This window comes from Neoarthrinium moseri (genome assembly GCF_022829205.1).
Source record: "Neoarthrinium moseri strain CBS 164.80 chromosome Unknown scaffold1_Wmoseri_CBS_16480, whole genome shotgun sequence".
NCBI lineage: Eukaryota > Fungi > Ascomycota > Sordariomycetes > Amphisphaeriales > Apiosporaceae > Neoarthrinium > Neoarthrinium moseri.
Window position 1 is genome coordinate 1,121,711 of NW_026055115.1, and position 12,254 is coordinate 1,133,964.

Sequence of the window (12,254 nt, forward strand, 5' to 3'; positions counted from 1 at the left end):
CCCTGTCCGGAGCTGGAAATACGCACAGCGAGCATTGGCGGACGGGCTTGACGTCGGTCCAGGGGTCCAGTGCCCCGTGTCCAGTGGTCCAGGAGGGTCCGGGGCGCCGCTGGGGTCCCAAGCAGAGCAGTTACCTAGGGACCCGGGGCAGCTGCCCGCAACTGGCCCGTACCCTTACATTCCTTACACCGTCCGTGGCCGCGTAAGTACATACCACACCTACTTCCGGCTACCATCCAATAACCACCCGACAGTAGCAGTGTACTTAGACACGTAGTTACATGAACCACTGCTCGACGTCATGTTCTCCCTCGCGCGCAGTCAAGCGTGGCTCCAGTTCTCCCATCGTATCCGTTACAAATGTCTTTCGAAAGATGGCAAGCAAGACCCTGGAAAGCTTGTCGAGCAACACGGGCCTTCTCACACCTCTAGGCCCCTCCGCTGATTTCCCATCAAGCGCAGCCACGGGCCAGCCGCCCTGCCGCCCTGCCGCCTTGTGGCCATGGCGAGATCCCGTCCGGTAAGAAAGTAATACGGACCCGCGGGTGAAGTTCTTCTATCAGCATCATCCCTGGTCCAACGCGGAAATGGCCCCAGGTGCAACGTCCTGAGAAGAATTTTCTCTCCGTGCAGTTTATATTACACACTCAGTACTAGTCTTGTTCCGCGGCACTCGTACGGGCATATTTACAGCGTACAGAGTGCACTGCAGTGTATGTACGTCTCAGCTGCCGAGGAAGGCCATGCATGCGAAGAGCACCTCACCACTCGTTTACCTGTCACTCGTACCCATACATGCAAGTCACGGCAGGCCTGGAGGCAATACGACGGCCACGCCGGTCCAGCTGCTTGGGCCAAGTCTAGGTCTGCGTCCTTTGGCCGCAGGATCTGCTTGGGTTTTGACGCTGGACCTCAGAGAGAAAACGTCCCCATTTTCTGCGGAGAGCAAGGGCTCCCTGAATACAGTAGTTTATTAAGGAGGCGCGGCTGTCCGATGTTCAATGTTGAAGAATCTGGGCACTCACGAAACACCCGGCTATGCGTAAGCTGTAGGAACGCCACGGGCAGGGATCGTAACATCTGGACAGCTTCTTGGCATGCCGACTCCAGAGCCGCTGCTAGAATCTGCTGACCTGGCTGGTGACAATTTGCAAGATCTAAGACATCGCGGGGAGCAACAAACAAAAAGCATTGGAACCCTGGCACTTGGCCCGAAAGCGCTATGACGGCGACACGAAGCACATGGGAAGGCCCCGAGGTCCCAAGGATCTGGGTCGCGAATCTGCCACTTCCTGCATCCCAGCATCCATGGCTTTGTGGCAGCACACCAAAACGGCGGGATCCTGGTCCATGGTTACAGCGCCCACCGCCCACCGCACGCCCCCTGCCCTGCGCGCACACTAATGGCGGGGTTCCCTGCGTTTCAATGTTCAGCTGCCGAGCTGTCATCACGACGACACGCAGTGGTAGATTGGTAGATGCACGTCTAGGCCAGCTCTCGTCCGGCCGCCGCTTGATGCTTCAGATTGACTAGAACGTGGCACTTTCATGCTGATAGCCCGGGCCAGACCGGTCAACCAAGTCTCCGGCGCCGAAGGTCTCTCTCTTTCTCTCTGCGCTCAATTGCTGCCCGCGCGCGTCAGAACGCCAGATCGCCAGAACGCCATGCTGAGTGTAAACCCGATCAGTCTGAACCCAAATCGCTCTCCCCTGGAGTTACCCTCTCTGCGGTGGCGTTCCACTTCTAGGTACGAGGTTAAGGTTCTCCTACCAAGGCGTCAAGACTAAGCTAGGCGCAGACCGACGAGCTTCGTGGCGGAGAGGCCTCAATGCTTGACGCAACCAGAATGCTGTGCACGTCTCCAAGCCGCCCAGCCGTCATGAGTCTGGAACGCAAGCCGTGCAAGGGACACCGACTGGCCAGGCCAGATACTTCTACATCTTGACAGTCTGAGTGGTCCTTTGCCATGGCCAAAAATCTGCAGCCCAAGCTGCGCGCGCCGAAGACTGCATCGAGCTAGAGCGATCCCCAAAGTCCGGCCCACTGGGCTGGACGTCTAAAATTTAGCGCTATACCCTCTCTGATGAGGTACAGGAAAGTAAAGTGATCGCTTGAAGCAAAGGGACAAGCTGAATCTGGCCCTCGCGCCAAGCCTGTCCGTAGCTACCGGGGAACCCGAGTATCAAGGCCAGAACTACCAGCACTCTGATCTTTCTCGCTTGCTTGCTGTCTCTTTTGGTTTGGCATTGCCTGAAGGCTTCAGCTCGTTCTTGCAAGTGTGCCAGCCCGGCCATCATAGGATATTTTCACACGCTGCTCACTGCTAAGTTTGTAGTTTTAGCTCTGGTTCCGCTCATTCCATCAGCTTTGACTATCGTTCCATCTACAAGGATCACGGCCATAATTGGGCGGATCCGACAGGGTTGATGGGCCCCTGCAAAGTCCGTCACTCCGGGGCCATGGGGTGCTACGAGGCGTGCAGAAAGCCAGTTGCCTGGCACGGCTCCCGGCTTGTCGCCATTCAGCTTTCGCGTCGTAGAGTGACTCCGCCGAGCACGACCATTGGCTTGGCGCCAGTGACTGATCTATGATGGCGTGCCGGGTGGGATTATATCTCATCTCCAGTCCACCTTACTTCAGAGTTTGTGTGGGTTCGTAATGTCTGACGTCTTTCAACTTCTACGTTGAAGGCAATTCCTCTCCAAAGCCTTCATTCTCGTTCGTTTTTCAGGGTTATCGCTTGTCATACATACCCAATGGACAGCGCAAGCAGACCCCGGCAGCTGCATTGAGGTGCTGTTCTACCTGGGACCCTGGCTTCGGTGTTGGGAGGATTCGGGGGGTCACCAACGTTCCTGACCTGCGTGCTGCTTTCAAGCCAACTCTCGAGTTATCAAACACCAGATCGACCCGTTTGCTTTCGGCTGCATCATTCTATTTTTCTATCTTCTTTCCTTTTTCGACTTTACTTTCGTTCTGCATCTTTCGACATAACAACGGTGATATGTCGTCAATACCCAGGCACCTGTCGTTATATAATGGAGTCTCCGATCGGTCGCGTGGTTGGAAGTCGAGGAATTCGGAAAAGATTGCAAAGAGGGCCGCTCCCACTTCAAATATCATGAGGTGGGATGGCGCTTCTAGGTCTAGTAGGGCTTGGGACAACCTGAGAAGGGTAAGCAGGCAAGCCTAAGCTGGCAAAGCCAAGAAATAAACTTACACAGTATTGTCAGGACCCCGAATTATGGTACCGCGACGGCGACTGTTATGTCCACCTCTACGGTCAAGGCCAGTCCCGGAGAGGCCCGGCTTTCAAAATCCCACTGTCGACGCTGCTGGAAGCGAGTTGTTACCCTCTTGTTAATCGATTCATGGCACACGATGTGTCCGAACTCTCACCGGTCACGAGCCCTGAGCCGAGCCAGACGGAATTCGAATCACAAGGGAGGCAACCACAACACCGAGTCGATCTCTACATTCCGGCCCCTCCAGGATCTGATAAGCAGCAAGCATTCAACTATCACCTGGCAACACGGAACTTGTTTGCATTCGTCTTTAGAAGATCCCTGGTCGGTGAGCACCTCGGTACTGCTCTCATTGGTCTGTTGCATAGCATGTACGAATTCCGGACGACAGATGTGGACAATTTGGCAGATATTCAAAACTATATGGATGAGGAGGGCTACTTGGACTTCAAGAGTCAACCATCTCACGCACTGGCCTGTCTGCACTTCGCAGAGGTATTCCAGCTGCGAGACCTCTATATCGAGGCCTTCGCCCACTGCTGCGGCATGAGCGACCGTTTATTCCTTGGTCCTGAATACCAGGTGAGTTAGAACCCCCCATTATTGTCCTTGAGTTACGATTAACAGGCTCAGCTTGTTGCATCCGTCACGAGGAAGCTCCTACGGCGGGCCCGGGTAGACATGGACGTTAGACTTGGGCGTGCCTGCACAATGTTGCGCACATTTCTGCAGGACGAACTCTCTGAGACCCATCTGGGCTTGAATCCCGGTGCTCGAGCGCATCTCGAGAGATTTCGAACCCTGGTTCACGGATTTTACGCCGCCAGATTCGGATACTACCCTCCTCCATCTATCGACCCCAGGACGACGATATTCGAGGTGGAAGTCATCCGCACACTGCAGAACGACTTTGAAGCGCTCTTCAACTATCTCGTGGACGAGTCTTCTGATCCTACTCAAGGAATCTCGCCTTCGGCTCAGGGTGGCATTTGTGCGTTGCAAAGCGTTCAGTCGTTTGATGCTCGTCAGAAGTTTAGTACTCTGGAGCATCCCTTACCCCTTCTTCCCGATATCCGCCAGCAGGTTCCTTCGAAGAGGATCAACTGGTTTAACAGACAAGCCAAGGCATCTCAAAGCCAACGGAGCGAAATTCTCACCTCTGTCGTGAAAGCAACAAACCAAGCTGACCTCGGACTCTTGGACAATCACCTTGTGCAGACATATCGGAAGTTTGAGGAGGACTGCGTTTACTCACCTCTCAAAGCGGACAAGCAAGAAAATCTTAGCCTGGTCGATGCGCGAAAGGTGAGGTGGATCTTGATATATGCAGTGCACCAGACCATCAAATACGCAACTCAACCGCCACCGGAGGTCAAAGATTTCAGGGATGCCCCGTACAATCTCTGTATATCAACCGAGCATCTCCCCCCGTGGACCGAAGAGCGGCCGATCCAGTCTCTCATAAGGAGAGATACCGAGCAAATCACCCGCAACCCGTCCGTATCGACAGCAGGGCGTAGCATTGCTACAGACCGTCAGTCCTCCATACAGTCCTCCGTTGTTGAGAGTCCAGCCTTCGAGATCAGGCCCGACATCGACTATCTTGGGTTGTCAAACCATGAAGACGGAGCCAAGGACAAAATCACCCTGGCCGTTCAGGAACATCCCAACTCCACAAACCTACCTAGACGGACTAGTTTTACTCGGAGTTTGTCCCGTCACTCTGCCGTTCGACGCTCTCTACGCTTGTTTGGGATCAGCCAGCCCGAACAGCCGCAGCCGCCTTCCAATCAACGTAAGCCCATACAGTATCATGAGATCGTTGTTCATGGTTATGGAAACGGAACCAAAGACGTGGAGTTCACTTCTCAGAACCACAATGATGGCGATATCGCGAACGCCACCGGTGGCGGTAACAAGGACACAACTACCTCCCGTTCGCCATCGACTTCGTCTAATTCGAGTTCTGCGAGCGATCTGAGCATCTCGGAAGGCGGCAGTGCTTCGACTGAGGCTACGTCTGTGAACAACAGTCCGGTGACTGCTTCATCCAGAGCCTTGCCATGGGAGACTCAAGATGGCGGTCTGTATATGCGTGGTCGTCGTGGCCGTGATGCCACACCGCGGCCCGTGTCCATGTATTGCACAACCTCCCAAATACCCGACATTCCTTCTCGGGGCGACCAGACCAGCAAACCACGGGATAGGCTGAGGCCGCCTATGTTCCTGGGCGGAGAGCGCACATCACTGGAGCCTGCCCCATTGCAGACCCGTAAAGCGCCGAAGTTCGACCATCGACCAGTATCCCAGGGACGCTCCCATAGCTTCATGGAAGCCAAGGATGATATCCAAGTGCATTGGGATAGCTATACGGACCTGGGAGGCCTAACGGAGATGAACAATGTTACGTCAAAGAGGGCGAGCGTGGCATTCTAAGTTATGAGGAGAGAGGTCAGTGACAGGCGAGGAAAGAGGGAGACACCTCGAAACCGCGAGCATGGGAAGCGCTCACGATCCGACACACCCTGATGTTTAAATTTCCTATGTTCAAGTGATACCCACAATTACTCTTCTGACGGAGTTGGCTGGTTGCGTATTACACTTCACACTTGCCACTACTTGTGTTCTTTAGCCTGTGTCTCTGGGCTGCGACAAAAAGTCATCTGTTTCTAGCGGATAATTCAAGTCCCACATTACTATTGATATCTAGGTGACCCTCTTCTTGCGCGGTGTCAGTCTTAAGCAATAACTTTGAGTTGCTTTAGTGAACAAGGTCGATGTGACGAGGCCATGCTGCAACATAGTGCCGTCGAAGACATTTAACTACATAAAGATGAGGAGCCGCAGTGAATAGTCCACTAATGCTACACTGATATGTATTCATTGAAAGGTATAATCAAACTGAAACTTCAGTATGATCCAAGGGTATCCCAAGCACACCAATCCCGCATTACGTGATCCTCCAATTAGAGACGGGCCGCGCGAATCATTCCGACTTGACATTGACGCCGCCTGAAGCAGCCGCCAGCCCATCGATGATCTCGCCTCCCATGACGTAGATCATGTAAGTCGGGAAGATAAGCCAGGCACCGCTACGTCTTGTCAGTGCACCGGAAGAGCTTAGGGAAGAAGCAAAACGTACTTGGGTATAATCCAGAGAGGAATAAGATCCTGCCAGGTGTTGTGGCCAATGTTGTCAAAGCCCGAGTAGTATTCATTGGCCCCTGCATGCTCACGTCAGTTCATTTGTCGGCTACCAAGGCGAACAACGCCGGGGGATTAGGCATCTTACAGTAGAGCACCGTCTTGCTCACAGTCATGACGGCGGCGCTGAAGGCGAGCACGACGGCCAGGCCGGCCGGGCGGCCGGTGAGGACCTTCTTCTCGCCGGCGCCGGCGCCGGCGAGGGGCTGGCCGCGAGCGAAGTAGATGTACAGGTAGGCCAGGTACATGGCGGTCTCGACGACGTTGAGGGAGCCCTGGGCCGAGGTGAAGCCGTTGCGGGCGTTGAAGGCCTTCCAGCCGTAGACGTGGTCGACCTCGCCGTACAGCTTGTAGGGCGCCCACAGCGGCCAGTGCAGGAAGCCGCCCTCCATGGTGTGCGGGCGCCCCAGCACGTAGATGCTGTCCCAGATGACCAGCGGCAGCGACACGGCGAACCACAGCAGCGTCGTCCGGTCCGGCGCGTGGTACCAGGCCTTGGGCGCCGGCGAGACCGCCGTCTTGGAGCCCGAGCGGGTTGTCACCATCTTGGCGGAGAGAGAGCTAGCTAGGAGGTATACTTTATTTGGGGCCGGTGATGGGCGGCCAATGGATATGTTGCGGGGAGCAGAAAGAAGAACGCGGCTTCGAAATGGAGGTTGATACGGATTTAGCTAAAGCACACAGGAATTCCCAGAAAATAGCGAACGCGATATGACCGTCGCTGTTCTGCGAGTGTCGTCGTATGTTTCCCAAGACGCGAATTGCGGGGATGGCGAGTAATCGCGAGACAAGGGGTGGTGGTGGAATGGTAGCAGCAACTCCTCAGACTCTGGGTTGCACTCTCGGCACGTCGAGTTTCCGAAATTGCAGATCCCCGAACCATCCGCCAGGCGCAATTTCTCATTGGCCTGAGGTCATTATAAGCCTCGAGCTGCTTTACTTGTGAGGAAACATCATGGAGGATAGCCATACTAATTGAGATGGTTCACACGAGTGTCTACCTACATAGGTACCATGTTTACATCACTTTGGGGGGTAACCAGATACCTAGGTCGGCAGCAGATCGCCATATAAATCTGACCTGAGGCGCTGAGCGCATCGCCACACCGCAACTAGCCAGCCCATGGCAATAACTTCTGTGAAGGTTTGCTCATTAACTTAGAGTTCTAGGACGATTGGTTCAGGCTTAGTGCATCCGGTTACATGTCATGAACACTCCGTAAGACTATCTCGTTGTTGGTCAGAATTGCTTGGATGAAAGCATCAGTATCAACACAGTCGAAGCGGGTCTCTCTTATTTACGAAGAATCACGCGCCTGCAGACACTTGCTCCGGGGCACCCGCAAGCGACAGATGCAACCGAACACTAGGATGCCATGGGTTGAAACTTTCCAGGAGCGATCATGACCTGAACCCTCAGAGCCCGTTGTTTTACGTTCCGGGTCGAGCGTTGCCTCAACGTTTGCGTATTCACCAGGAGTGGAAAACAGCGGACAGTGAATGTACGGAGTGCCACCGGGACGCGACACCTGCTAAGGGAAGCATCACGAAGAATAAGTAGCAGCGGTCACCGAGTATATTCTGGCACGCAAATATGAACGAAAGCAAGTGGGCGATTCGCAATCGTTTGATTAATCGTGCTGAGGTTTTTAAAAGTGTAAAGAACAAGAGGAAACCAGAAGCGGCCGCCGCGGCCCTGCAGAGAATTTGTGTCGACGCGCGACAGAGCGGAGCGGAGCAGCAGGTTGGGCATCACGTGACAATCCAGCAAATAGTGGGGGTGGGCGCCACACCTTTTGGGTTTTCTTGCAAATCTCTGCAATTTCGCTGGCCTGCATCTTTCCTTCAACCTTCAACCTCAACAGAGCCTCGACTTCTGGTCGAGGCTCCAAGCAGCTCGCGGATTGATGAGGCATAATGCTGACGTCCTCATCTCCAGGTAGGTGATTGATGAATCCTATCATCAAGATCGTTCTCTTTAGTCGTGTCGCTATTCTCGCGCATCGACAGCGACTTTGCTATCCGTCCGTCTATCCGTGAAATGGTGAGCCCGTCATCGACGTGTGAGGGCTCTGGAAAAGAAGGGAAACCCACAATATGCCTACCTCTTACGGCTTTCCATGCCTCAGAGCGTCAACTTAATTTTATCGTTCGGTGGGAGATGAAACCAAGGGTCTAGACAACCCGTCCAGTCCACCCTGCTGTCGTAGATCTCAGTGCGACAGCGGGACTAAACAGGGCATACATATGCAACCAAGCAATTGAAGCTTTCCAAAAAAAACCTTTGAAATGAAATGGTCGACATTCATAGGACTTGGGGACTTGAATCATGACTACGTGTCACTTTTGTCATTGTTTTGGTGGTTAAACATCCTGAAGATTTCTCAAGGATGGATATCGTAGCTCGTAAATTTTTACATCCATCTATGTCATAGGGTATCTCTCGTCCGTGGGATACTTCTACACGTATACATGGACACCAGCATCTTGTGCAACGCCTTGCTCCAATATGCTACACTCAGTACTTGCCGTCGAACAAATACTTATCATCTACGAAGGAGAGCAAAAACCTGGCCAGCAAACGGCCGGTGTAGTTCAACGAGACATCGCGGGGGAAAGGGTGTGTCTCCTGGTTTGGCAGGATAGGATCGGCTACCAAGAAATCCAGTTCACAAACTAGGGCGAAGTTAGTACACTATCCAGGACTATATGCAAGGGAACTTACAGGAGTCGCCCTGTAGCAGCTCTCTCAGGCCGATGACCATCTCGAGCGCTGCTCCGTCCAGGTCGCCTTGGTCAGCAAAATTGTAGTCCTGCAGAGGATTGAAGGCCTTTGTCGAAGCATCACGCGTGTGTGTCTGATACACCTGGTGGAACTGATAGGCAAACTGCTTGAACGGCAGGTTTTCAACCTCCTTGCACACCTGCAGGGCGAACTCGCGCTTGTACTCGGGTATCGTCTTGTTGCGAATGTTGATCTCGTTCTGCGAGATGACAAACGTATCTGCAGCTGTCTCAACTGCCTCCATGAACAGGCATAGCACGAGGAAGGCTGCCACACACGGCGCCCATTCCTTTCTGGATTTGGGTTTGAGCGACTTGGAGAAGCTGTCGAATAAACCCTGCATGTCTTTCTGGAGCAATTCGTCGAGCATCGACTTGATTTGCCGGTTCAGAACCCGGGGCGTGAGCCAGGGGACATCCTGAGGTACGAGCTTGGTGTGCTCCAAGCCGTGGACTGACGTAGGAGTGAGGCAGAGATGTCGAGTCAAGACGTAGTGCGTGGCGTATATCGACAGGGCCTTCTTCACGATCGGAGACTAATCGCCGTAAGCCAACATCTGATCAAAAGTAATAAGGCCGATCTTACCTGGGATCGTAAGCCGTAGCGCTGCACAATCTTCAGGACTCTCCGAGGTATCCTGGTAGCCCTGAGTGAGTCTGTTACTTGCTCTGCATATTGTGGCTCGACTGTGATGCCTTGGATATAGTCCCGAGTCCTCCTTCTTAGATCCTCCCTATAGACCGCATTGTCTAGCTCAATACCTATCGGAGCTGCCCGACGATACTGCATGTCGACTTGGTCCATGCCTACATTCATATGCCAGTGCTGCAGAACTTCGGTGGTTTTTGCAGTAAAGAACTTTGCTCGGACCTTCAGTGTAGACTGGAACCGTGCTCCAGAGTATAACTCGACCTCGCACGGCTTCTCAACCCCGTTGATAGTGAACGCTTGAATATGGTCGCTGACAAAGGCGGCCATTTCCTCCTTTCGGAAGTGACCTCGGATGAAGTCAGGGAATAGAACTGGCAAGAAATCCTGAAACTGCCAGCATATAATTTGGGGCACAGAAGTGGTGAGTTTGGTGCAATTTTTGCAAGGGCGTTCTTTGTCACACTGAGATATGTCAGCTATCGTGAGGCGATATTGCATGTTGTTAAGCTACCTTGACTTTGCGGGCGTGGCAGCAGAAGCATGCGCCGAGCCTCCTGACTTGAAGAGCGCTCTCCTTGACCTCGTTGGCTAAAGGTCCTTTGCGGCCTTTCTGGGTTGTTCTCATGGCCTCGAAGCACTCGAAGGGGTTCGGCTTGCCAGCAGAAGCACTGATAGTATTCGGTGTCATTATGACGAACTTGCTCGTCGAGTCTGGCTTTCTCTTCTCGATCTTGCTGCCGCTGCCCTTAATCTTTCTGATCGGACTCGGGGCCTTTTCGACCTTGACCGGCGGAGACTTTGGACTTGATGATAGATTGCCACTGTCTGTAGGAGAGCTCAGGGCGTGAAATGAAGGTCTGAAGTCGGTCTCAAGAGTAGACGACGGTTCGTCATTCATCAACCCTGGAGGGGACCATGGCGAAACATTGCTAGAATTCCGGTATTGCTGTGGGATGCCAAGGTCGCCAGGTTGAGTCGTGAAATCTAGAGGATCGAAATCGCCAATGTCTCCAAGGTTGGTGTTGTAGTATGGTTCCATACCGAGAGTGTCTAGCTGGTGTTAGTCGCCGTCGACTCGCACATGAAGCCTCCCTTGGACCGCTAAACTTACCATGAGAAGAGTCAAAGAACATGAACTCTGGGTCCGACATGAGTTGCTGCTCAGAGAAGTCGGGGATATACTGGTTCTCCATGCCGCCGACGGTAGCCATCATGGAAGGGCCACTTTGGTTGGGGAACGACTGCGAGGGGACACTTTGTGGGTCGTTGTCCAAGTGCAGAGGTGATACTGCAGCTGGTGAATGCTGCGGCTGGTTCGAAAACTCCGGAACGATGGCCCAGCTGTTCATGCTGCTGGCGCCGCTTTGCGGACTGGGGATGAAGACCGACGCTGGATGGGATCCAATATACTGCCAGGAATCCGAGTCCTCCGTCGACTCAGCGCGGTGGAAGCTGCGGCCCGAGGGCGAGGCAGAAGCAACCGAAGTCATGGTCGAGGTAGATCCCAACTATGTCCGCCGAGTCTCGTGCAGTCTATAGACCAGAATCTTGCGCGAACTCGCCTCTGTGGTGTAATTGGAAGTGCCCGTACTGTCAGAGCCTTGTGTAATGTCTGGCCCTCCAAGCTACAGTGAATTGGGACGTGGGGCGCTCAACTGTGGCAGTGAGCTCTAGAGCTCTCAAGAGAGGCAAGGCGAGTGAGACGTCGGATACAGCTGCCCTCGAGGCTTTAATAAGGCAGCACAAGTATGTGTATATCTAGATGATAAGATAGATCAAATCGTCATATTCTGCAACTGAGAGAGATTTCCGAGATCAGGACCGAGAGCAAGGTCCCCCCTTCTGCTTCAACGACGGGGTGAGCGAACGAGGGGCCGCTGTGCTTAAACGTGGGAGTGCAGCTGCCCCCAGCCAAGTTCATGGCTCAGCCATCGTACGCTAACTGAATACGACGACCGACGGCCCTCGAGACATGGCGCTAAGCCTCTTTGGACGTCGGTCGCAGCCGAGACGATTACGCCCGGCTTGCGAAGGAGTGAAGGAACGCGCTGGCTGTCTGGCTGCCGGGCTGCACTCACATTCCAAGACCGATCAGTCACGCCACAGAGCGCTGGTTCGGGCGCGTGTTGAGCTGAGCAGACCAGTATGGCGGTTGCTCATGGATCCATCTTCAATCAACGTCGCTGCCATCGGCTCGCGAGTGTTTGGGAGTTTTCACAGCGATACCTTCGAAGTAGGCGTCACCTCGACGCCATAGGCTCGTTGGTACCATGTAGACAACGAACTCCGCCGAGCAGTCCGTCGTGGCTGATGAGGTAACCGGAGTGCTTATACGTGCATATGCGGTGAGACTCTCGCTATAGCGACT

The 12,254-nt window shown here is 53.8% G+C and overlaps 3 protein-coding genes across 3 annotated transcripts; 1 reads left to right on the top strand and 2 right to left on the bottom strand.

Annotated features, from left to right (window-relative positions):
• Positions 1-3,122: 3,122 nt before the first annotated feature.
• Positions 3,123-5,682, top strand: JN550_000351 (uncharacterized protein; the record flags this gene model as incomplete). Its single annotated transcript, XM_049314946.1, has 3 exons — positions 3,123-3,176; positions 3,235-3,828; positions 3,880-5,682. 3 exons carry the CDS (start codon positions 3,123-3,125, stop codon positions 5,680-5,682), a joined length of 2,451 nt encoding a protein of 816 aa, XP_049177640.1.
• A 550-nt stretch (positions 5,683-6,232) lies between these two features.
• JN550_000352 (uncharacterized protein) lies at positions 6,233-6,995 on the bottom strand (the record flags this gene model as incomplete). Its single annotated transcript, XM_049314957.1, has 3 exons — positions 6,233-6,338; positions 6,389-6,470; positions 6,539-6,995. 3 exons carry the CDS (start codon positions 6,993-6,995, stop codon positions 6,233-6,235), a joined length of 645 nt encoding a protein of 214 aa, XP_049177641.1.
• A 1,973-nt stretch (positions 6,996-8,968) lies between these two features.
• JN550_000353 (uncharacterized protein) lies at positions 8,969-11,376 on the bottom strand (the record flags this gene model as incomplete). The annotated part of the gene is made up of 5 exons (XM_049314968.1): positions 8,969-9,126; positions 9,176-9,770; positions 9,821-10,348; positions 10,398-10,936; positions 10,998-11,376. The coding sequence occupies 5 exons, from the start codon at positions 11,374-11,376 to the stop codon at positions 8,969-8,971; spliced, it is 2,199 nt and encodes a 732-aa protein (XP_049177642.1).
• Positions 11,377-12,254: the final 878 nt, after the last annotated feature.